General features: G+C 47.4%; 1 protein-coding gene across 4 annotated transcripts in view; it reads left to right on the forward strand.

The window, feature by feature from the left end:
* The first annotated feature begins 1,760 nt into the window (after positions 1–1,760).
* Positions 1,761–25,441, forward strand: part of NFAT5 (nuclear factor of activated T cells 5) — a 55,156-nt gene continuing 31,475 nt past the window's right edge. For 3 of the 4 annotated variants that reach the window (XM_058034478.1, XM_058034476.1, XM_058034477.1), the window contains exons 1-2: positions 1,761–1,856; positions 20,083–20,208. In XM_058034478.1, coding sequence (XP_057890461.1) covers positions 1,784–1,856; positions 20,083–20,208 — 199 coding nt within the window. In that variant the 5' untranslated portion in view covers positions 1,761–1,783. Of the gene's footprint in view, positions 1,857–20,082; positions 20,209–25,441 lie in introns of those variants that run through there. The other variant, XM_058034480.1, reaches the window with a different exon arrangement.

Raw genomic sequence — 25,441 nt, forward strand, 5'->3', positions numbered from 1 at the left:
CACAGATGTACTGGAGTCCTGTGCCCTCCTGCCATGCCATGAATGAAGTCAGGTGGAGGAGATGAAAAGCCAGGACAGCTCCAGGAATTAAAGCAGCTTGTCTGGGATGAAAGAGAAACTGACTTCAAATGCCACCAACCACGCACCGTGCAGCTGCCCCTGCCCTGCCAGGGCTGTGAGACAGGGACACAACGTGTGTCCCAGCCTGACACCACGGGCACTGCCTGGCACTCTGTGGGCAGGGGACACGGCAGAACAGGGTAACATGGCAGGACAGAGCGCCAGTGCTCCGAGGACCAGCTCAGCGGTGTCACAAGCGTGGGACTGCGGCCGAGTGCTTGGTGAGGACACCAGTGTGGCCATTCCACAGTGACCGACTGACCAGCAGGGCATGGGGCTCAAGGGGTCTCCACTGGCTCTCGGGCTGCACCGAGGGCATGGCAGCTGCTGAGTGCTTTCAGAGGGAGATTTCGCTGGGATCCGAGCGCGGCCTGGCAAGGAGCTGGCAGCAGGAGGGACGGGAGCCAACCTTTTGGTGTCCCAGGGAAACTGGACCCTGTGCGGCGCCGGAGGCACGCGGCAGCTGTTCACAGCTCCTTCCGCCTCCATTTTTCACAGCTTAAGCACTCGCCTGGCACCTCCATCCACTCACACACAACCCGTCTTATTTTCCCATCCTTTCCCCACTTTCAAAGCAGATTTTGGACACTTTGGAAAAGTAATCGTACGTCTGTGCGGGACACCTTTCCACACCTCCTCCCCCTTCTTACACTTTTCAGAGAAAGAAACTCCCAAACTCCCTCTCAAGGACTCAGTGCTCGTGTTCCCCAACTCCCCACATGTGGGGCACTTGTGTCTTCAGGCAGCTGCCATCCGTGTCAATGATAACGCACTGTAGACACCACTTTTGCATTTTCACGTTCTTTGGAAATAGCTGTTTTTTTGGGACAATAACCGCCAGTGGGTTTGGCAGCTCTACCTTGTGGGTTTCCATGGCAGAGCCCTGCGGCTCGATGGAGCTCTGGTGGGACCACAGCCTGCCCTGACCCTCGGCGTGCCATCACGACCCCCAGCACCGGGCGAGGAGGGTCGGGCACAGCCCCCTGAGGCACAGCCCCAGCCGTGGGATGTGGGGGCAGCCGCTGCTGCCGCCCTGTCACTCGGGGCTCCATGCCGGCTGCCCTCACTCCGGGGCGCTCCCCAGAAGAGCTCCCCTGAGGGACCAGCCTGGCCCCTCACCGCGGGGGCTCCCCTCAGAGCCCACTCTGGGGTTGCCCTTGAAGGGCCCTCCCGGCTCCGCGATCCCGGGGGCTCTCCCGAGGGGCTGCCCTCACCCCGGCTCCCCTCAGGGCAGGGCTCTCCCGTGAGGCTCCATCGCGCCCCCCCATCCCTTCCAGACTCTTCCCCCGCGCCCCCCCGCGTGCGCACGCGCGCCCGTTCCGCCCCCGCCGGTCCCCGGCCTCCCTCACGCACGCGCAGAGCGGCCGCACCGCCGCCGTTCCCCGCCGGCCCCTCCCGTGCCCCGCGCAGGCGCAGCGGGCTCGGAGCGGCGTCGGGCGCGCTCCGCTGCACACCGGCCCTGCGAGCGCCGCCCGCTCCCGCAGCCCCGGCCCGACCGCCCGCCCGCCCCGCCGACCGCGGCCCCGCCGTGCGCACCGCGCGCTCCCCGGCCCGTGTGTCCGCTCCGCTCCGCTCCGCGCGCGGCGGAGGCAGCCGCGCCCCCCCCGGCCCGGCCCCCCCTCCTCCCGCCGCCCCCTCGCCCCCGCCGGGCCGCGGAGCTGCGATGCCCTCGGACTTCATCTCTCTGCTCAGCGCCGACCTCGACCTCGAGTCCCCCAAGTCGCTCTACTCCAAGGGTGAGTGACCGCGGCGGGCTGTGGCCGGGGGGGGGGGGGCAGCGCCGGTACCGCCGGGCCGCGCTCCGGGCCGGCCCGGGCCCCGCGGGGCATCGCCCGCCGCCCCCGCCCCGGGATGCGCGGCCGGAGGGGCCCCGGGGCCGCGCGGGGCCGCCCCGGCTCCCCCGGCCGCATTCCTGGCCCGGCCGCGGCCGCCGCAAGAATGTGTCCCGACAGGTTCCGGCGGCGGGGCCGGCGGCGGGGGGCTGCGGCCCGCCCGGGGTCCCTGCCGGGGTCCCCGCCGGCCCCGCCTGGCCCCGGCTCTGCCGGCCTCGGGCACGGACACGCTCCGGCCTGGAGCGGCAGCTAACGGGGAGCGCGGGCGGGCGGGGACCCCCGAGCTGCTCAGGGAAGTCTCCCGGGAGCGCGGCTCGGGGGAACGGGAGCGCTCGGGATGCCCTGGTTCGGGGTGAGAACGGGAGCGGCGCCCGTCGAGCCGAGCGTGCTGAGTCCCGGTGCCCGGAGCTCGGAGCATCTCCAGGCGTTATCCAAAGCACCGGGGTGAAGCAGCGTTGTCTGGGGAGCTGGACCCCGAGGGGACGGAGTGCGTTTATAAGCAAATTAGATTAATTTCTGTTTTCATAACACCGAATTTGAGCTCTGACAAGTGCACGTGAACATGGGTAAGTCCATGAGGACAAGTGTTACATACTACAGAGTTTTTAACTCATTTTCTCGTGTTTAAAAGACTTGAAAGCCAGTACTATTAGCTTGTGATACTAGAAGTAGCAGTTAGTAGTTCACTAGTAGTTTATTGCACACACCTGCCCACAGTACAGCTGGTGAAGGGAGCAATTTTGGGGATGTACGACCAAATAAATGGAAAAGTCTCTCATTACCCTGATTTGAAGGTTTAAACCAGTTTAATGTTGTTACAGCATTAACATGGTTAACAGTAAAGATTTATTTTTTTTTAGGACTGTAATATGGTCATTAACTTTGAGTTGTGTGTTGGTAGGAGATGAAAGTATAAGAAATATAAAGACTTTAATGAATTAAAGTATATTTTGGAAGCTCTCAAACTGCTCAGAGTCATTGTCTCTCTCTTTAAAATTATCGCTGGTCGCTTGTAAGTTTTTTTTAGGATGTTACTAGAGGGGCTTAAGGCTCTCTGGTTGCCCAGCACAATGTGTTCTGGTTGGTTTCAGTCCTTGTGCCGGCAGTAGGAAGAGTATTTTGGAACAGAGTAATTCAATTATCAATACCGGTGATAAACCCCATTGAGGTTATGATTTATCCTCCTGGAAATTTGAGAAGTGTGCACTGTTAGTTTGTAACATGTTGAAAATAAAAATGTTCTGTGAAAGTGACAAAATTACTTCAAGGACTTGTTAATTGCACAGAACTTCTGAACTGCCCGATATTACTATGAATTCTCTTTTATTCATTTGTATTTAATGGAATGGTTGAGTGTTTCAGGTTGGAAAAAAATCTCAGACTGATTAATCAAGAGTGTATTTTTCTTCCGGTGCAGAGATGTGGGTTCAGAGCTGGAAGAGGTCGAGGGAAGGATGTTGTGGTCACAGTGAGCTGCTCGATCCCAGCAGGATGCCACGGCAGAGCTGTAGAGCACAGAGAGGGGTTATAAAGAGGTTAAAGCAAGTTTTGCTTTTCATGTTTTGTCACAACAAAAGATCAAGGAGACGATAAGTTGAAATGCAATCTAAACTTTAGAACTAATGAATATACTTCTTGAGAATGAATAGCAAAGTGATTGTGAGTACGATTTTAGCTGAAATTTAGGAGAAGGTGTTAACATGTGATCAGAACATGCTCCAGTGTACTTTTTTTTTTTCCCTAGATAGATACAGATAAGTTATCCCGTGGACAAGTGCTCTGGCTCAGGGTGCAAGTACGACTGATGAGATAAAGAGAAAGGTCTGAACGCAGTCAGAGAACCACAAATATGCATTTATGATGAGGGTGTGTTAGAGCGAGTAGTTTCTTCTAACTGCTCTGCTTTTAGCAGCGCAGCCGCCCCGCGGGTGGAATCCAGCCCCAGGTTTAACTGGGACCAGTCCCTCTCAGTCTGGGTGGGATCCAGCCCCAGGTTTAACTGGGACCAGTCCCTCTCAGTCTGGGTGGGATCCAGCCCCAGGTTTAACTGGGACCAGTCCCTCTCAGTCTGGGTGGGATCCAGCCCCAGGTTTAACTGGGACCAGTCCCTCTCAGTTTGGGTAGAATCCAGCCCCAGGTTTAACTGGGACCAGTCCCTCTCAGTCTGGGTGGGATCCAGCCCCAGGTTTAACTGGGACCAGTCCCTCTCAATCCGGGTGGGATCCAGCCCCAGGTTTAACTGGGACCAGTCCCTCTCAGTTTGGGTGGAATCCAGCTCCAGGTTTAACTGGGACCAGTCCCTCTCAGTCTGGGTGGGATCCAGCCCCAGGTTTAACTGGGACCAGTCCCTCTCAGTTTGGGTGGAATCCAGCCCCAGGTTTAACTGGAACCAGTCCCTCTCCTCTCAATCCGGGTGGGATCCAGCCCCAGGTTTAACTGGGACCAGTCCCTCTCAGTCTGGGTGGGATCCAGCCCCAGGTTTAACTGGGACCAGTCCCTCTCAGTTTGGGTAGAATCCAGCCCCAGGTTTAACTGGGACCAGTCCCTCTCCTCTCAGTCTGGGTGGGATCCAGCCCCAGGTTTAACTGGGACCAGTCCCTCTCAGTCCGGGTGGGATCCAGCCCCAGGTTTAACTGGGACCAGTCCCTCTCCTCTCAGTCTGGGTGGGATCCAGCCCCGGGTTTAACTGGGACCAGTCCCTCTCAGTTTGGGTAGAATCCAGCCCCAGGTTTAACTGGGACCAGTCCCTCTCCTCTCAATCCGGGTGGGATCCAGCCCCAGGTTTAACTGGATCAGTCCCTCTCCTCTCAGTCTGGGTGGGATCCAGCCCCAGGTTTAACTGGACCAGTCGCTCTCCTCTCAGTGGCATTCCTGCGCTCCCAGTGCTTGTGGCTGGCGATCCCGGCCTTGGGAGCCTCCCTGATGAGGGCTCTGAGGTTCTGGGGGAAACTCAGCTTGGGGTGATCTAAGGAGTTGCTGGGGTTTCTGACAGAGCACATTTGGTTTGGTGGAGTTAAAGTGGCCCAGTCTGCGTGCAGTGATTGACAAAAGCGAAGTTACGTTTGGAAACCCAACGACTGAAGTTTTTAGTGTGTGTTTTTTTTTCTGGTTTTCTCCTGTATTCCAGAGAAGTCTGGACAAACTGACTGATGTCATCAGCCTGTCCCCGCACCATGTGTTAAAAGTTTTGCCTTGCACCACCATCTCAGTTAAGAATTCTGTGTTCACATTCTTGTAAAAAAAAAAGGTCAAACAAAACTCAGAAAGCCGCCACACCTCAGGTGAGCGTGAGTGGGTAATATAAACTCACCCTGCAGTGAGAGTCCATAATGTAAACTCTGCTCTGATAACTCATTCCAGTAATTTCATTTATGCCTATCTTGGGACGCAGAGTATTTTCTTTGAGTATCTCAGTGCTTTCTGTTGCAGTTTCTGCCCCTGTAGGTGTTTCCAGAGCAGCTCCAGCCCCAGTGCGTTCCCACGTGCACACTTCAGGCAGCTGTGTGCTCCTCTTTTCCTCGTGGCTCTGCTCACGCCAGCTCTGACGTGGCCACACTGAGCTGGGCTGGGGAGCTGATCATGTTAAAATTAACTCAGCTTCTCCCTTTTTCTTTCCCGAAGGAAAAGGGGAGGAGAAATGTTGGTTTGTAATGGGGTGAGTGTCCCGTGTTTGCTGTGGGTCTCCATGAATGGCTTGTGCTGACTCAAGGAAGGGACATGTGGAAACTGGCCTTGGGGAAAGGTGGGACTAGTTCTTTCAGCAGCTAATATTGGCTTAAAATGATAGTGAAACTGTACTGAACTTGCAGGTCTCTGCAACAGGATCTCTAAATGTTTCATATATTGGTTGTAGCTGCTAAAAGTGAAAGAAATGGGAAGTGTGGATTCCTGGGCCTGTTGCTGGAGCTCATCCTCAGACTTGTGTGAAGGACTAAAACCAGTCTTTCAATGTATAGTCGATATTAAATAATGTATAATCATTAAGAAATGCTTTGTAACCGTTGCAGAAGGATGATATCTCCTGCTAAGAAGTTAAAGATATAAACAAAAATATGCATCACTTCATGCCGAAAATATTTAGGCTGTAGTATGTTTCTTTCCCATCTTTACATAACACACTGTCCTTTTTGGAATAAACCAACCCAAATGTGCATACAGATTAGTAATGTAGTAGAAAAATCACTGGAGCATAAAACCTAAAACCTCGAGGCTGGTTGTCCTGTGGTTGAATATCATCTGCAGCATTCAAATAGAGCAACGTTGGCTCTTCATTGGCAGCAGGCAGAGGTGAAAACCTGTAATTAAAGCAGTTCATCAGATGTCAGGGACTAAATCTGATTAAACATGGGATTAATTTAGCTAATACATTCACTTTGAGTTGCCCAATAATGTGTGTGTACTAATAAAATGGCATTTTTGCACTATAGCACAAGTGCAGTTACAAGTTTTTATTCATGTCCTGCATTTTGCTTTCCACAATGGAGTGGCTGTAAAACTGAGAGACTTCCTGGAATTTGGTAGCAACAAGAAGAATGTTAGTATTCTGATAAATAGCTCTTTTGCCCTAAAAACGTCATATAACCAAAACTCAAACGTTCTTCATGCGTAAATGTGAACTGACTGTAATCCACTTGTGTTTGCTGGGAATTGGGATACAACACATGGGGCTTGGTGATTTTTCTTTTTCTCTACCAGAACTCTTTCCTTCTGTGATCCCAGGGATAAGTCTAGTAAGACAGTGACTAAATTATCAAAGAGGGTTGGAAAAGAGGCTTTATAAAAATAACGTATAACATTAGAACTAGTACTAGCAGGTTGTAGGAATAGAAATCAGACTTGGCTTCTTCTTGTAGCAATTTTTATTTTCTTTTTGTAGCTGGTAGAAGGTGCCACGGTGATTGTGCCGTGCTGAATGTTCTGTGAGGGATGGATCCCTCCATCCACCCCTTGCAGCTCTGCCAGCTGCCCCCAGGACATTCTGACTTAACCAAAATGGATTCAACCAAAGTTCTTTAACTTGTGCGTCAGCCTTTCCTTAAATGTCCTTTCCTCCTTGGAATCTTCCTCCTTTATTGGCTTTCAAAACAAAACTCTGGAATGTGTTGCTGCACGATGATTGTGTGGTGCTGGGGGTAGGGGGAGGACGTTGAATTCACAGCTTTGCAGGGTGTAATTTGAATATTCCGGTGGCAGAGCTGTCTGAACAGCCCCTTTTCCTCACCGTCTGTTCTCACCCATGGACTGTGCTCTGAATCCTGCCAGCACAATTGTTGTTTGTGGTTGGGAGATGAATGGGGTTGGGAAGCTGATCTAGAATGGGGATATTGTACTTCTGATGGGATTTTCTCACATTGTTCTGCTTCCTGCTGTGGTTACTGTGCAGCTGCACAAGGAGTGGTGTCCCGGCAGGAGAGGGGGGCTCTGGGGCACTGGCATCAGGTGGTGGAGGTGGGAGCAGATGAGCTGAAACTGCTGAGCTGGCTCTGCCAGGGACAGAAATGCTCCTTGTGTTGTGCCTTTGTAGTGTTTGCTGAGCCTTCGGTAGCCCTTGTGCCGAGGCTGGGCAGGCAGGGCAGCCCTGTCCCTGGAGGAGTGTGTGCTGCTTTGGCTCCAAGGCTGGTTGGAGGCTTTGATTGTCAGCTTTACTTGTTTTGGGTACTTTGTCCTGCTCTGACAGTTGTTGTTTTTTCTATTAGAGAATCCCCATACGTTGCCCCATTCTTCTGTCCCTGGCAGTGTCCGAGGCCAGGCTGGATGAGGCTTGGAGCAGCCTGGTCTATTGGAAGGTGTCCCTGCCCATGACAGGGAGTGGAATGAGAGGAACTTTAGGTCCATTCCGTGGTTCTGTGATTCTGTATTGCAGATTAGTGTTGTCAAGAAGTAGAATTTTCTCATCATAGATTTCTGAGGTTGTAAGTTAAAATTTTTCATTTTTTTATGAAGCATCTGACCTTTTATTTATAAATTTTCAACAGCACAGTTACCTTTTGGTATCTGTAACTAAAAATGGTTGGCGTCCTGGAGCCTTGATCTGACTTTTGCACTGGTACAGAGATTATACAGGTGTATATGAAATGTATTTCACAGAATCATTTAGCTTGGGAAAGACCTCTAAGGTTGAGTTCAACTTCTGTGTGATCCCCACCCTGTTCACCAGACCAGAACACTCACTCCTTGAACACCTCCAGGGATGGTGAATGTGAAAGAGAACTAATACTTTATTTTATACAAAAAGGCAATGGCCTGAGCTAATTTTGAAGTGAACACCAGCAGGAGTTGGTGAGTGGCCAAAGTGCAGGTGAAGGAAGGTGTGTGGTCATGTCTCTGCAGTTGTCATGTGTGTTATCTTGGTGGCTGTGTGGAGAGTAAACTGATGAGGCTGAGCAGTCAGGCCACTTTGTCATTAGCAATTGTTTTAGGAACTGACTGAAGCAAACTCTCAGATCCAGCTTTGAACAAAGTCTCATATCCAGCTTTGAGCTGTGTAGTAATAGCAAGTGCTAATGAACATGCACTAAAATCTCCAGTAACTGCTGTTTGCAAAGCAAGCAGTGCTTTAGCAGTGTTTAAAATGTAAATGTCCAACTTCAGGTACATTATTTTACTATATTGTATAGCCCTGAGGCATCTGTGAGGTGAATATCACTTAACCAGACTGAGGAATGTTGTCACTGTTTACATAAATACACTCTGTAGTTGTTCTTCATTCCCTTCCATCACTCGTCCTTCAGCATTTGGAAAGGTTTTATGGTTGCTTTGTAAATAACTAGAAAGAATTTGGGGTCGCCTTACAAAGTGTATGAAACTGAAGTGATGTGCTGAAGAAACACAAGGTTCTGACCCTAATAAAAGCAGGCTGAGTTGTGGTGAAGGTCGGGAGGTTTGGCAGGCAGGGAAGATGGACAGGGCTCCTGTCAATGCCCAGGAGGGTGAAGATATGGAAGAGAGAGGTTTAAGAATGGTCCTAAAAGGTTTCCAAATGCTGGTGTTTCCATTCCTGTTCGGAAGAGCTGACACCACGTCCGTTGTTTCAGTCCCTCCCTGTGTGGAGCCTGGTGGTTTTTGTGCATGTGGATTCCCTCCGCAGGAGTCAGTGAGTTTGGATGGGGGCACCATGGGGTGATTGGGGATCATCAGCTGCAGAGTCCAGAGCTCCTGGTACCTGGCAGTTTTCTGCCTTTGCAGCGAGGATCCTGTAGCATGGAGATGTGTTAATCCTTACTATTTGGGGCAGAATAGGAGTATCTACTGTTTACCTTAGTTCTTTTTTTGACTCTTCATTCATTTTTGGACTCAGCAAGAAATCCCACAGTCTGGTTGTATATGTGGTGGAGAAAGACTTGTATGTAATTTAAAGTTTACTCTGTTTTCAGTTTAGGAATGAGGAGGTCTGCTAATAATTGAGTATGCTTTGTTTCTTAGGGAGTAGAAAAGGCAGCTTTGCTTGGAATGTGTATCCCTATTAAAGGAGATTTACTGAGGAATTTATAATTACAGTTTCTAATAGTCTTGGTTTTTATCTCACAAGTAAATGATGCAGAGCCCAGGAATCTGATTTAGGTTAAAGTTCTGAAAAGAGTCAGATGTTCTGGTGGTGGGAGAGGATGTGGGTGAGTCTTGTGGAAGCAGTGCCAGCTTTCAGTCTCAGCCCTTGGGGCTGGCAGGGACCTCTGGGGCTCATGGAATCAGTGCTGGGACCGTGCCCAGCAGGGTCTGACTGTCCTCACAGACACTCCACAACCACCCTGGGCAACCCGAGCCAGTGCTTGGCTGTCCTCGTGGGTAAGATAATTCAGATGGAATTCAATGTGCTTTAATTGGTGCCCATTGCCTCCTGTCCTGTCATGGGGTGCTGGTGAGAGGAGCCTCCCTTGCCTCCTGTCAGGAATTTCCACACATGGATGAGATCCCCCCAAGCCTTCTCCATCGTTATTTCCCTGAGGAATCCCTGCGGGTGCAGTGGTTGTTGCAGGTTTCCTGAGGGTGAGTCGGTCCCTTCGGGGTGTGAGAGGTGTCAGACTCAGCAGAGCTCTGTATTGAGCATCCCCTGTGCTTTGAAGAGCCGTGTTCATCAGCAAACAGTTGAGTGGCAGTGGAAAGCAAGGGGATGGTGGGAAGCACAGCCATGTCTCAGTGTTGGTGATGATGGGAGGACACTCCTGTTAATGGGAGCAAAGGCAGGGAGGCTGGAGATGCTCAATGTCCTGTAGAGAGTTACTAGGACAGGTCAGGTCCCAGGAGCACAGCCTGTACATCCAGCTTGGTAATCAAATACTAAACCCAAGGGGTGGCCACAGTGTGTTGGAAGTCTGTCAGAATGCCTTTTGTTCTTCACCTTAAATATTGTGGTACAGCCTCAAAAGAAAGAATCTTGTGCCTTTCATTGCTGCCGCTGCTTTTCTTGCTCACAGCAACTGTAAGAGATGACAAAAATAACCCCATCAGAAAAAATGGTGCAAACCTGTACAGGCTGAGAGATGTTGTAAGGCAACAGTAAACTGTGGGTCAGGTGAATTCTGTGTGTCCCTGAATTCAGGTGGTGCGTTGTTCCTGAGGAAGTGCCTGATTACCTCCGTTTCTGGTGAACTTTGATTTTTGAAACAACACAGGTGCTTTAAAGGGGTTGATAAATAGCTATTACTGATGTTCTTTGATCGCTTGGTATTTGGGTTTCTTTAAACATTTCAAGGCCGGGTTGGACGGGGCTTGGAGCAGCCTGGGCTGGTGGAAGGTGTCCCTGCCCATGGCAGGGTGGAGTGAGGTGAGCTTTAAGGTCCTTCTGAGTTCAGCCAGTCTGGGGTTCTGTGATTCTGTGCTCGTGTACCTGCTGCTCTGCCTTGTCCACGGTGGTATTTTAGGAGTATTTTTATCTTCTTTGGTTCCTGTCTGCAGTTTACAACCACATGGGATAGATGTCTCAGTAAGTCATTACTGGTCTGTTCCTTGAAGTGACAATTCCTAAATAATGTTGTTCTCTCATTCTGAGATGTGTAAAATTGGATGCAAACAAGATCCAGGATTTATACTGCCTGTCTACATTTATAAAAGTCCTCTTTGAGCTGTGAATGGGGATGACTGAAACACAGCCAGGAAAGCTTTATTTGATATTTGGATGGATGCCATAAATAGAATTCATCTAACACATGCCTTTGTCAGTTGTTGAAATTCAACTTTAAAAGGATTAATTTCTCAACTCTACCCTGCTGTGCAGAATCCTGAATATTGAGATTAGCAAATTTTCTGAAGATTGGTGGGATATAGTGCAGGAGCTGGTTACGAATTGCTTGCAAAATTACCTATTTAATACTGCCATTTTTGGTATTAATACCTGTCCTTTGGAAAAATACAGGAAACCACTTTTAGCTTAAATTTTTATTTTTAAGTACAAGAAATAATGATATTGTGGAAATATTCAAGGCTGGGTTGGATGGGATTTGAAACAAGCTGGACTAGTGGAGGATATCCATGTCCATGGCAGGAGGTTGGAATGAGATGGGTTTTTAGGTCACTTCCCACCCAAACCAGCCTGGGATTCTGTGATACTAGAGTTGTGATCAAATGTTAATGACTTTATAATTAATAATATATTACCGATCATCATTAAGAATATATTACTGGTCATCTTTCTCTGAGACAGCAGCTTTTCAGAGCACTGCTCTCTCTGTCACTAACACACTGGAATGTGCATTTCAGGGAGTAGCAGCATTTGCAGGCAAGATTTGAATTTTAGTGCCCAGTGCTACATCACAGCACTCGATCCCCTGGGGATTGTGCAGAGGGGAGCTGCACCAGCAGCAGCTCTTTAATCCTGAAGTTTGAATTTATTCCTGAAGATTTGAATTTTAGTGCCCAGTGCTACATCACAGCACTCGATCCCCTGGGGATTGTGCAGAGGGGAGCTGCACCAGCAGCAGCTCTTTAATCCTGAAGTTTTCTAGCACAGGCAGCACCACGGCCTCTGCCTTTCCCTCCACGCGCCTGAAGCCTGTTGATTTAGGGTTTGCTGCTTTTGTCTGAAGCCAGGGGGAACTGGAAGGAAGATTTTCTGTTTGGCTGTGTAAAACATCCTTGTATACACTGCAGTTTCTTTGAAAAGCTGCCACTGTTGCTGTAGCAGCAATCTAGCCCTGCCAGGGCTGACAATAACAGGGGTGCTGGCGGCAGGACCTGCTTCCAGTCTTGCCCTGCTCCACCATCACAGATACCGAGCGTGGTGTGGCACAGACAGGGGACAGTGCTCTGCTGTTCATTTCCTCTGTCAGGACAGCATGGCAGCTCTGGTGACAGACTGCATCTGACAGCTGTGTGCAAATCCATGGGCAGCGTTGGGCGATTAGGAAGAACGTGCTAATTAGTCTTTATGTATTTTAGGTTGGATGCTAAATTTTTATTGAGTCCTTTGTTTAATTGTATTGAGACAGACTCAAAAATATGAAATAAAATCAATGTTTTAGTAGGTGTAACCTGGTGGATTTGGCACTGGGGTAAGGCAGATAGTACGGTGAGTCTTGTGAGTTAGGATCTTACTACAACTCAGCTTCAACTCTTGCAAAAATAGGAGTGATTAGTGTGAAATATTTCAGGGTGTCTGTTCTCCTCCTGCTCAGCCTCGCTGCCTATGGGCTGCTTCTTGCTCTCTGGCTTTTGCCATGCAGTTATGTCACAGAATGTCACAAGTGTCACAGAATCCTAGGATGGTTTGGGTGGGAAGGAACCTTAAAGCCCATCCTGTTCCACCCCTGCCATGGCAGGGACCCCTTCTGCTGTGCCAAGCCCCCTCCAGCCTGGCCTTGGGCACTGCCAGGGATCCAGGGCAGCCACAGCTGCTCTGGGTGCCTGTGCCAGGGTCTCCCCAGCCTCACAGGGAAGGATTCCTTCCCAATGTCCCATCCAAATCTGTATCTCTGTGGTTCACTGGGACTTAGCAGTGCTGTGTTAACGCTTGGTCTTGGTGTTCTTAAAAATCTTTCCCAACCTTAGTGATTCTGTGATTGTTTGAACAGTTGCTGTATTTTATCTATTCTATGTATGCTCAAGCAGGGTCCTTTTTTTTGCTCTCTATGAAACCTAAACCTGTTTCCAGGACTTGTTTTCCCTACTGCCGAGCTTGTGATGTCAAATCAATGGAGTTGCAAAGATGTTGAGAAATGCAGGAATGTGATAGTCTGTAGTATGTCCTAAATCCTCTTTTGACAGTTACCGTACAAAAACTGATTTACTCTTTGTTGTGTATTCTTTCTGTCTTCCAAATAATTTTTCTTGTAACTTTATAATGTAAAAATTTCTGCTGTCCCTTAAGCAGAGCTGCCACGGCCTGCAGTTGTCATTGGTGATTCTCACTTCTGCAAGTGAGAGTTTGGATCACCTAAGGAGTACTCAGAAAAACCAACCAAACAAAGAAAAAGGAAAAAGCCCAAACCTCAACAACAACAAAGCGTCTGCAGTGAAGTAGGAAGTGCTTTAGTGGTCACTGATCTGTCTGGGCTGTGCCTGTCTCAGTCTGTTTCTCTTCTGGTTTATGCACTGAGCTTTGTCTCTCTCCTAGTTTCCTTTCTCAGCCTCTCAGAGCTTCCTCTGTTGAGCTTCGCTTCTTACTGGATCCTTGTTATCCTTCCTTGGCTTCCCTCCATGCTGTCCCTGTGCCCTCTGCTGGGTCCCTGTGCCAGCCCTGTTATCAGCATTGCTGTCTCAATGCCTGAAACATCCCATGGGCTGGGACAGATCCCTGTCAGGGTTCTGGGTGTGCTGTCCCAGAGCAGCTGGAGGAGCAGCTGGAGTTTTGTCTGCTCACTCACATCCTGAAGGGTGCTGAAGTGTTGTATTTCCACCGCAGGAGTTCTCCACTGGGTCCTGAGGTTGCTTCTCCTGGTTCAGCCTTTAGGGAGGGAGAGCAGCGCTGCTGTGAGATGTGAGCTCTCTCTGGTGGGGTGGCCCAAGTCCTCTGAAATGTATCCTGAATTCTTTTGTGGTATTGGGAAGAAGTTCTTCCCTGTGAGGCTGGGGAGACCCTGGCACAGGTGCCCAGAGCAGCTGTGGCTGCCCCTGGATCCCTGGCAGTGCCCATGGCCAGGCTGGAGGGGGCTTGGAGCAATCTGGGATAGCAGAAGGGGTCCCTGCCCATGGCTGGGGGTTTAATGAGATGTGCATTAAGATCTCTTCCCACCCAAGCCATTCCAGGATTCTGTGATTCTCTGAATTCTGTGTTGTAATTACCAAACTCAGTCAGTGCTGTTCCTGGGGTCTGCAGGAAAACCTGTTTATCTTGGGGTGAAGAGCCAGAGGGTTCCTCAGCTGGCTCTTACAGGCTCTTCCTGATGGGCAAAGTAATCTGCTTCAAAGTCTTCCCACACTCTTTTGTGTACAGAAAAATCCCTGAGGGCCATGTGATACGAATATCTTTTAACAAAGCGAAGCTTTGATTAGATTTTGGCTATTTAGAACTCCCCCATTTCCTCATCATTCTCTAAAAACTCTGTGAACTAAGATATTGTGGTGTAATCAGTGGCCTTCAACAAGCTGAACCACTAAGCTGTGGTTATGGACACTGAAATTCTGAGTAGAACTGAACTTCATGATAAGCAGATAAACCAACCACAAGGTCTTCCGGCAGAGCCCTGGATTTTTTAGGCCTAGAGTAGATTCTGGTTTTGGCATCCCTTACCCACAAAAGTTTCTGAAGTATGTTAAGTCACACGTATTGTTTCCATAAAATGCAGTGGCCTTTGGAGTGAGGAGTGACAATGTGACATTTTGGTAATTCTTGGTAATACACAAAACTGTGTCTTAGATTAGCATCACAGGACCTTTATATGTATGCAGGTGCTCTGAAACTGAATTTGCATCCCTAGTGGGGGGTGAGGTGGAATATGGATACTGTTATTTTTTCTTTATTGTTTATTTGCTGAGTAGTGCTCACTTCACTTCATTGACATCCCTAGTGTAGCAAGGGCTGCTTGCTACTTCATGATTTCTAATTGTTTTTTAATCTCAGTTCCATATAAACAACTCTCTTGGCCTGTTTGCTTGCTTGTTTTTTGATCAGCTTAGTGACCATCATTAGAAGAGATTTCTGCTCCGATGCCACCACTGATTAGAGGAGGGCACCAAGGTTTTGTCTAATCTCTGGTGTGACTGTCATGTGCTGCAGCAAGGAAATGGCTTTGGAAGGAGCAGCCAAATCTGTGCGGGTATTAAACCATGTGGAGGAGAGGAGTATCTGTGGGGATCAAATGGGCAGCCACTCAGTGCAGGGAGCTTATTAAAGACAAGGATTAACTTGGCTGCTGTTCATGAGGTCATGGAAGTGGTGAGGGATTTCCAGGATGTACCTTTCCTTAAGGGCAAAAAATGTCAGCAGCAAGTGGAAAAGATAATTCAGGTGCTTCTCGTCTTCTCCCATGTATTGATCTTGCTCTCCACGTGGTTTCTGTGGAGCAGGAAACCTGCCATTACCTGTTAGTCCAGGGGTGGGGATTGAAGGGATGCTGCTGCAGGAGCCCCTGGCATTACAGGGGGTGAAGTCCCAGGAGCAGGAGTCAGTGTGGGACAGACAGTGTGGGACAGATCTCCCAGGAGCAGTGTCAGTGTGGGACAGATCTCCCAGGAGCAGTGTCAGTGTGGGACAGAGCTCTCTCTGGAGGAGAATTCCAGCAGCCTGCTCGAGGCTGGGCCTGGGAACAGCCTGCAGGAGTGGTGGTGGAGCTGGAGCTGCAGCCAGGGCCCTCTGCTTTAGTTATGAGCAAACTTCTCTGTCAGGTTTGTGGCTTGGCTCCCAGCTGTGGCAGTTCCAGGTAACATGGCTTAGCTTTTGATACGGAGCAGCAAAGCTTAGGGGTATCTAAGCACAAGATAACAGGGCACTAAATTTCTAGAAATCACAGTTTTTATTCTGTGCAGCTGAAATGTCTGTGTAGGTGCAGCCAGAAAGTCATGGAGAATTCATGGCCCAAAAGAAGGGAATACCTACTCTTTGGGAAAAGCAGGGCTTTGCATGGGACATGTCCAAGCTCCTTGGGGAATCTTGGAGTTGTCTCAGCATTCCCACACAGGAAGCGGTTGTGTTGTGTTCTCTTTGCTCCTGTAAGCTTAATTGCTCTGTTCCTAAGAATAAAGTTTAAATGGAATCACAGCGTGCTGGTGAGTGAGGAGGGTGATGTTGCAGGTCACAAGGTGTGCTGTGTTTCTGAAAGGTCCCTTGGTGCTGTGAGGATGAGGATGGGCTGGGAATTCCAGAGGGATTTGCTGCTGCTGGGGATGGCCCAGCACTCAGACTTTGCTGTTGCCCAGGTCTGTAACTCAAACTGGTTAGGCTGTGTGCAGAAATCCAAAATCATTCCTAGAAAAGGACAGCTGTGTGTGTGCACTGAGGGGAAGTGAGTAAAACAGGAAATGAAGGACCTTGTAGAATTTGGTTTGCCATCACAAACCACCAGCCTTTTGCACTCCTGCTGCAGCATCGCCACATCAGTTTCACATGCTGCCTTTTGTACCTTCTCAGCATTATTTTTCCTGAATCTTTCCTCTTTCCTCTCCCCTTTGAAGACAGAGGTCCTGTCACCAGTGCTGGGGCTGATCCAGGTCCGTGTTGACCCAGGGATGTATTTTGTGTGGACTGGTGGTCATGTGTCCGGCCCTGCCACAGACACCTTTTGTGCAGTTATTCTAACTTGAAATGACCCAATTCCAGAGAATCCTGGAATGCTTTTGGTTGAAAGGGACCTTAAACCCATCCAGTGCCACCCCTGCCATGGCAGGGACACCCTCCACCATCCCAGGGTGCTCCAAGCCCTGTCCAGCCTGGCCTTGGGCACTGCCAGGGATCCAGGGGCAGCCACAGCTCCTCTGGGCACCTGTGCCAGGGCCTGCCCACCCTGCCAGTGAAAAATTCCTTCCTAAATGTTTTTATTATTTTTTATTGATATATAAATTCAGAATGTCGTGTGCAGGTTCAAGTAGCACACAACAAAAATCTTCTCTTTCCCGATTCCAAGTGCTGTGTTGTTGGATCCTGATCCCATGTTTGCTGTGGTTCTGGTCCATATAACTATGTGAAATAGAATTTTCTGGACTCTCAGTACAACTGGCAGGAAGATCAAAGTTCCAAGCAGCTGATCTCAGATGAGAGATTATAAAGGCAGGATAATCGGATAAAGGGCAGTTGAAGAAATTTGAAACTTAAAATACTTTTTGTAAATCTGCCTGTCCCTGTGTGTCCTTGGTCTTGGGAGGAGAATTTGGGAAGCTGGGCTTGTCTAGGCGAGATATTTTGAGGCAAGATAAGAGATTTGGAAGTTTACTGTAGATAAAGTCTAATAACTGATTAACAGGTGAGGATTTGTGTCGGGGAATGAGCGTGTGGGACTTCTGGCTGTTCACTAGTGTTTGGTTATCTGGTTTGTGTGTTATCTTGTTTATATTTCATAATAACACTAATCCTGAAACACGTGTTCCTTGCTTCCTGTAGGGAGAGAGAAAATGTGTTTAAATGTTGGGTATAAATGGAGCTACTTCCAGGAAAAAAACCCTAGAAACTTGGGATCAACCAGTGTATTCATCAAAGGAATTGAAAGCAGCAATAAATTGCAGGACACTCAGTGCTGTCAGACAGCTTAAACTTCCTCCCTGATTCAGTGCTGGCTGCTGGAAGCAGGAATTCTGTCTACACATTTTTTCTCGCTAATTATGTAGAAACACGTAATGATGATGAAATGCTATTTTAGCCTCCAAATGTAATACTGCATTTCTGCAGCAGCCTTTCCCTTTAGTGGGTGTTTTCTGCATGAATCAACGTAAAATTCTAGCAGGAAATGTGATGTTCTCAGTATTGGTGAGTGCACACAGGTGTAAGACTGGTGATGGAGAGGGGCTGGGCAGAAGCTTCAGCTCTTGGGACAGTGTGAGGCATGCGGGAGCTGTATCCTCTGGGGAAGAATGGGTTTCCTTGCAACAACTCTCATGTTTCTGGAATTTGTCAGTTTTTGCTTTAATGCTATTTATAGTTCAGCATATATAAACATTGGCCTGTGTTTAGGTGAAAACACAAAGTTTCATTTGAAGTCTGATGTGTGTGGAGTAGGTTTGTGGCAGCAAGGGTTCTTAAAGGTACCCAGGCACTTGGGGTTCCTCTGGACAGTGTTGAGCTGCAGCTCAGTAATGGTGTGTTTTAGACTGTGAGGCTGCATCTGGTGCAAGAAAAGCCAGGAGAGTTGTTTTCCTTCGGAAAGCTTGGATTTGACCATCACCTTGTGCCATGAGTTCATAGATTCACAGGATGGTTTGGAAGGGATTGGCAGGTAACACTTGTTCTCACTTCTGTTCCTGTTGTACTACAAGGAGCATTTGCTGCATTTGCTTTTCCTCAGAGATGAGTGCAGCAGTTTGTACAAGCCCTTGTAAGTGAGCACCAGCCTTTACTCCAGCTGGCACTGGCACTTCTACCTGTAGCAGGACAGGAGAATCACAGGCTGGGAAAATTCAGGGCTGCTGCTGCTCAAAATGCTCAGTGAGGGGCTCCAAAATGAGGGGTTGCAGCAGTGTGTCTGCAGGCAAATACAGAGACTCTATATTTCATGTGTAAGTTGGGTATATACACACACCTCCATTCCTTTCTCCTCAAGAAATCCTCTGAGAGGAGTGAATTGTCATCATCATCTGTCATGACTCATAAGATATTCAGAGTTGACTACAAAAGCTCCTTTCCAAACCCCAAGTTCTTGGGTAATCGAGAGCTTGTCTCCTTGGGCTGATTCTTGGGGATTTTTTTTTGTTTAAGAAATTTATTTTTGACTCCAATGTGGCGAAGATTCTGTGAAGCCTTTTGCTTTAGTTATGCTTACATCTCAGACTCCCACAGGATAATTTTTTCTCAGGGAGCACATGATTTTTGCAGTAATCCACAAGCAGCACAATTCTAATCTTTGTGAGTAATTCCAACGATATGATAAAGAGGGAGGGAAGGAAAAGGCAGCATTAGAATTGAAGCACATTCCCAAAGATCACAAGACCATTAAGAGCAAATCTTTAACTTCATGCTTCATTGATAAAGACCAAGGTACTTGAAATGTGGTCTAAAATACAACACCCAGCCTCTACCTGAGCACCCCTAAGGCTGCAGGTGTACAGGAGGCTGGAGTTAACTTGAGAGCTGGAAATAGGTGAGGATGGAGCAAGCTCTTAGGAGGGAGCCTTAGGAGGTCTCCTGGGTGACACACAAGGAGGAAGAGAGATCAAACCCACGGGGTTAATACAGCACAGGGAAGACAAGGAGCTGCTGGAGCAAGCCCTGAGGAGGTCATTGATCCCAGGGCTGGAGCCCCTTGGCTCTGAAGCCAGGCCGGGACAGCTGGGGGAGCTCACCTGGAGAGGAGAAGGCTCCAGGCGAGATCTTGGAGCCCCTTCCAGCACCTAAAAGGGCTCCAGGAGAGCTGGAGAGAGGCTGGGACAAGGCATGGAGGGACAGGACACAGGGAGTGGCTCCCACTGCCACAGATCAGGGTTAGATGGGATACTGGGAATTAGGAATTCCTGGCTGTGAGAGTGCTGAGGCCCTGGCACAGGGTGCCCAGAGCAGCTGTGGCTGTCTTGGATCCCTGGCAGTGCCCAAGGCCAGGCTGGACAGGGCTGGGAGCACCTGGGACAGCAGAAGGGGTCCCTGCCATGGCAGGGGTGGCACTGGATGGGTTTAAGGCCCCTTCCCCCCCAAATCCAGTCTGTGATTCTAAGACTCCAAGGGATGTTGTTAGGGTGATGGTGCCAAATGAAGCTTTTTTTCCTTAGGAAGTCAGCTGCCCAGTTGGAATTCTGAAAACAGGTTTGTCTCAGATTCTCACATGATGTGCTGCCCTCAGCCCTTCGTTCTGGATGAGAACAGTTTCTCTGGAAGTTTATGAATTATTTCTTTGTTTGAACAAGTTTGTGTCCTTTGTTTCAGCCTTCAGAATGTGCATCTTAATGTTTGTTTGTTTTCTGAAATAACTTTAGTCCATGCTGTTATTTCCAAGCACTTACTGTGACTTTGCCCAAAGGTTCTGAAAGGGTTGGGTTATAGTTCATATCTTTTGGGCAAAAACATTATTTCTTTCCTTGTGTAGGGCACGGGTGACATTTTGATCAAGTTCTTTTTGTTCCACAGAATCTGTCTATGACCTTCTCCCAAAGGAGCTGCAGTTACCACCTTCCAGAGAAACATCCATAGCATCCATGAGCCAAACAAGCGGTGGTGAGGCCGGTTCGCCGCCTCCAGCTGTAGTTGCTGCTGGTAAGGACTCTCCTTTATTTTGCTATTTTCTTAAGGTTTGTCACGTTCTGGCCAACATGAACAGTGCTGGCAAAGTTCTGAGTGTACAAAAGAGCTTGTGGAGAAGTAGCAGAGTTCATTCTAGGAGAATGTAGGTGGTGTAGCTCAGCTGGGCGATCAAAAGCGTCAGGTATTTTATGTTGAGTTGCTGTGTTTCATACATGCATCTCCATAAGCAGTAAATTAGCTGTTCCTCTGTTCTGTTATGCCACACAGGCAATTAACTCCTAGAATGCACTCTGTCTTCCAAGGGAATAAAATCCCTGTTTGGAGCTAAGGCGGAATGCTGACTGACTAAGCCAGTGGATCCTAGTTAGGATAAAAATGGAATGGGAGATGACATTTTGGGCCATGAAGCTTTTACCAAAATGTGAGGAGGAAGAAAAGGTCATGTTTTCCATTGGGCCCTGAGGAAGTGTAGAATTTAAACTCCTTTCACACACATTTCTAGTGTGGAGTGGTAAAAGATCCTCAGATACATGTGGATATAATGTATATCAGCCGGAACTCTAAAAGACCAGTGTAGTTATTTTTTCAATTGACAACGTATAAAAAAGAGGCATGACCTTTTAATCTGCATCCATTTCTTATTCCCAGCCATATTCTAGACTTTAAAGACTATCACTGATCTTCATTAAACATAAAAAAGTGAGGATCTAGGGGCAAAGCTCTGATTTGGGAGATAAGCCTCAGTGCTGGCTTTCATCTGGGATTCTTGTCAGTAACTTGTATATATTAGTGCACATCTGTGCAATGGGGAAAAAAAGATAATTTTACCCATTATAGATGTGTCTCCCTTCAGTGGATAAGGGTGTTTTTTCATAATTTGGTCCCTGTATTTTTTACAAGGTCATGTTCCACTTTCCTAATTGGCATTAAATTTTTGCTTTAGAAAAAAATGGCTATAGGGTGAGGATTCAGGTAGCTGCATTATTCCTGTTTCTCTCTCTCCAAGTTCATATGCATTAAATGTTTGTGTGAGAACGTTTCCCAGATTTGCATGGTCCTGGAATCCTGATCAGAACCTGAAGTGGTTGTAGGTTTGTCAGAGAAACTTTACAGCACTGCTCACCATTCATGTTTTGCCAGACCTCTCCTGAGAACCTGTGGATTTAACTGTGCACAGTGGAACTTGGTCATTGAAAGAATTTGATGCTTTTATTATATCAAAAGGATTTGATGTTTTTATATCACTTACTAAAAAAACAATTTGGGCATCTGTTTCTAAAGTCAAGGTGCTGAATAATGGGTTTGGTTCATAGACAGCAGCAACCAAATCTTGTAGAAACTTGTATCCTCAAAACAACTGAACAAAACCAGCCCACAAACCCTGCTGCACTCTAAATCCACAGACAGGCCTGAACTGCTAATTAATTCTGTACCTAACAGAAAAGACTTAAACTTGAATGGAACTAAAAGTCTGTTGCCTCCAGGTATTTGGCATCTGCCAGCAGCCAGTCCAGATCCTTAAAAAAACCTGAGATGCATTCATTGAGTGTGTTTGGGTTAAACTGCAGCACAAGTTTCTGGAATGAAAAGTTCTAAAAAATGAATATTGAGGCTTCTTGTTAAAAGTGAAAGAAGACCTGATCATTCACATATCCACACTGTTCAATGTCAGAGACCACAGAGGGTCACAAAGACCGAGCTGATAGCAAGTTGAGAGCTGGGATTGTTCACTGTGGAGAAGGGAAGGGTCCAGGGTGACCTTAGAGCTCTTCCAGTGCCCAAAGGGGCTCCAGGAGACCTGGAGAGGAACTTGGGACAAGGGCCTGGAGAGACAGTTGTTAAAAATTCTGTTTAAACTGCCTCACCCAACAAGACATAACCCCAGAGGAGCAAAGACCCGTTTTGTTTCCATTGCTGGTTTGAACGTGGCACGTTCTGTGTTCTTTCTGTAGCTGTGCCCCCTTGGTAGAGAAAAGGGAGGTTTACTATTTTCTTCAATTGTTTTGGGATTCCTGCAGCATCTTTGAGAATTCCACCACACTTTCAGTCTCTTACCCTGCCTTGAGTATTAATGAGAGGTCTGGCTGGGCTTTCTCTGCAGGAAAATTACCCTGAGATTTGTGCAAACCAGGTGCTTATACAGGGAACCACACATACATTTTATACTTACATTTCAGAAGATTAAGACTGACTATCATTTGCATACATCAAATGTTTTATAGCAGACTGCAGGCAGATTTTTTGGGGAGCTGATGCTGTACAAAAACAGTGTAAGGAGGAAGGACTGGCAACCTCTTGTTCTGTATCTGAAATTTTTCCCCTTTTTGTGTCAGTCTTTCTATTTTTTTTTTTTTTTGTCTGGTCTTAGTTGCCTTAAAACCTCCTTTTTTAGGAATGAGAGGGAAATGATAGTTCAGTCTGCATAAGGCTGTATGTAATCTCATTTACTCTTGTTTTTAAAAGGAAGGGCTAATTTGAACAGTTAGCCACAACATGTAGAATTCCCCTACAGATCTGATTACTCTGGATAATGAGAGGATTCCGTGACAGGGATTGATCCAAAGTGTTCAGAGCTTTTCCCTACTCCTCTAGTAGTTCACACAGCTTGTTCTCTGCTTCCTGAAACACAAAGTAAGGCAATATCTGGCTGAAATTCAGCTTACTCAAGAGTTTTTTGTCACCTTGCTGTGGGGTTTTGTCCCATATAAATCATATTGTAGGCTGGAAATACTGCTGCAGTTAACTCCTGGTTTTTTTGGAGGAGCAGGATAGGCTGGTTTTAGCAGTGATGACCTCACAGTGACAGACTTCTAGTTCTTCTTCCATTTGGAAATTTATTTCATGATTTACAGAACAGTTGTAAGAGTATGAAAATGGAATGTTGCTGATTGGATTTTCATTAATTGGTTAATAAATGTGTATCTCCTATTCATTAATCCAGACATATGAGGCATTACCCACTCTGAATATCAGACAAGTGTGATTTCATAGAACTCTGGGATTTTGAGCTGCTATCTCAAGCTTCTAATTCTGTAGTTCTGGGAAACAGAAGGGAGGGAACAGATCTGTTTTTACCCCTGGAAACCATTCTCTGTGCTTGCTACTTGAATTCCAGTGTCTTTGTTCAGGGGACAGGAAAAGGAGGATTTTGCCTGGTGCAGCACCATAAACACATTAAATATGAATCATCTCCAGACTCTGGAAATGCATGAGGGTGTCATGCTGAGAAATGTCATTGTGTGCTCTGCCTGGAGATTTTACATGAAATAAATGAGCCTGGAGCTTTCCCAGTGCTCCTGCCAGTGCTTGTTGTGAGGAGCAATGCTTGAGTCCCTCCTCAGTTGTTCTAAAAGCCTGAACATTTTTTGGTGTTGATCAAGGCACCTTGAACCTTAAAATGCTTCAAATTCACTCTGCCAGTTTGAGTCCTTTCTCAGAGGAGTCTTTCCAGCTTGTGGGTAGCACATGGTTCCTGTCCTTGGAGAATGATCAGGAGTATTTTCAGCCATATCCTTTAAATGAGTGTTGCTGTTTCATCTTTTATCTCCAGTGCCAGGAATGCTCGACCCTTCTGAACCCCAGTGAACTGTTACAGCAACTCACTTCCCTTCTCACCATCCCTTGTTCTTCCTGCAGCAGGACTTGGAATGAGATGCTTCATCTCGTTGATGATCTCTCAAGCTGCTTTCCATTTCCCACAGAGGCAAATATATATATATATATTTCCATATTTTTTGCATTGCTGTCTGGTTTCCAGTTCTTACTCCCCAGTGGAATTCTCCAGAGTGGTGTTCTTGCTGCAGCAGAAGGGGAACAGGTTTTGTGCTACTGAAATGTATTTACTGATCTCTTCTTTTGCATTCTCCATACTGGGATGCTGTAAATCTGTGATGTAGTGAAGTCTGCTGGCTCCCAAGCACCTGTGATTACATTCTAGGAAAATAATAGGTAAATGATGAAGCTTTATCTTTTTGTGATCAATTTTATGCTTCTTTTTATACTTATTTTTAATTAAAGGGACAATCTACTTGCCCAAACAGATGTAATCGGCTTTTTTTGTTTGGAATTGTAACTGAAGTGTTGCTATAAGCATCTTTGGTTATTTTAATTATAAAAATACAGTCTGATTTGGAATTGCTGCTTTAGAGACACAGATAGAGATACCTGCACTGCCTGTAGGGTAGAGATTGGTGCTAAGGGGTCATGTTTTCTGCTGCCAAAATAAGGCTTTTTCATCCTTCTCCAATGGAAGGTTCTGATGAGGCCTCAAAATGGAGATGGGTTTGTTTTGGTTTGGTTTTCCCTGAGTGGCTTCTCAGGCTTCTTCATTTTTATTTTTACTGAAAATATTTTGTCCAGTTGTCATCCTTCCTGGTGTCATTAGTCAGTTTTTCCTGTTGATACAGAAATAATTACCAGCCATTTCAAAGGGGATCTCAGTGCTGTCCCCAGTTCTCTTATCCTGGGCTTACGATTGTAAACAAATGAGCAGAAAAAAAGATTCTTCTTTGTAGTTGGTCCCCGATGCCTGTATAAAAACTTCCATTTCTTTGTAGGCTTTTCCCTTCCTCTTCCCACCGCCCTGGCAGCTGGAAGTGCCTTCCTGTCATTTCCAGGAGGATCTTCTGGGGATTTCTGTCTGCAGCCTGCCTGCTGCAGTCACCAGATACTCCTGTGTTACACACTGAGCTTCAGGCAGGCCCCGAGGCTCGTTCAGAACTCACCCTCTGCTGCTCTGCGTGGGTTTAGGTGTTTCTTCTGCAAGTTCGTCGCCCAAAGGAGCCGTGCTGGAGCCCAGGCTGGACAGGCCAGGCTTGGTGAGGGTCAGCTCAGCTTGGAGAGGTTCCTTCATCATTCCAGAGGGTCTTCTGGTGAGACAACATTGCTGGGAAATGCCAGAGATAAAAGATTTTTCTTACTGTTTCCATTTGATGGAAACATTTTAGGTGTGTTCTCTCTAAATTGAGTTGGAATATTCCAGTTGTACAGAGTCATGTGTGTTGAGGGCCTTCCTGATCTGTGAGCTCCCTTAGAATTCCACATTTGTATTGGTGTTCATGTCTAGTTCTTATCTTTTTCCTACATAGTATGCTTTCAGTCTTCATGAATTTCACATCTAGTTACAATCTTTTTTCTAAATTTATTTTCAGTCTTCATGGATTTCATGCAGTCAGTGCGCCCAATTTTCTGGAACTGCTCAATCAAACAGAAAGTGTTTCATCATTCGTGAGGTTTTTTTCTTACA

Source organism: Melospiza georgiana, chromosome 14 (assembly GCF_028018845.1).
Source record: "Melospiza georgiana isolate bMelGeo1 chromosome 14, bMelGeo1.pri, whole genome shotgun sequence".
Classification (NCBI taxonomy): Eukaryota; Metazoa; Chordata; class Aves; order Passeriformes; family Passerellidae; genus Melospiza; species Melospiza georgiana.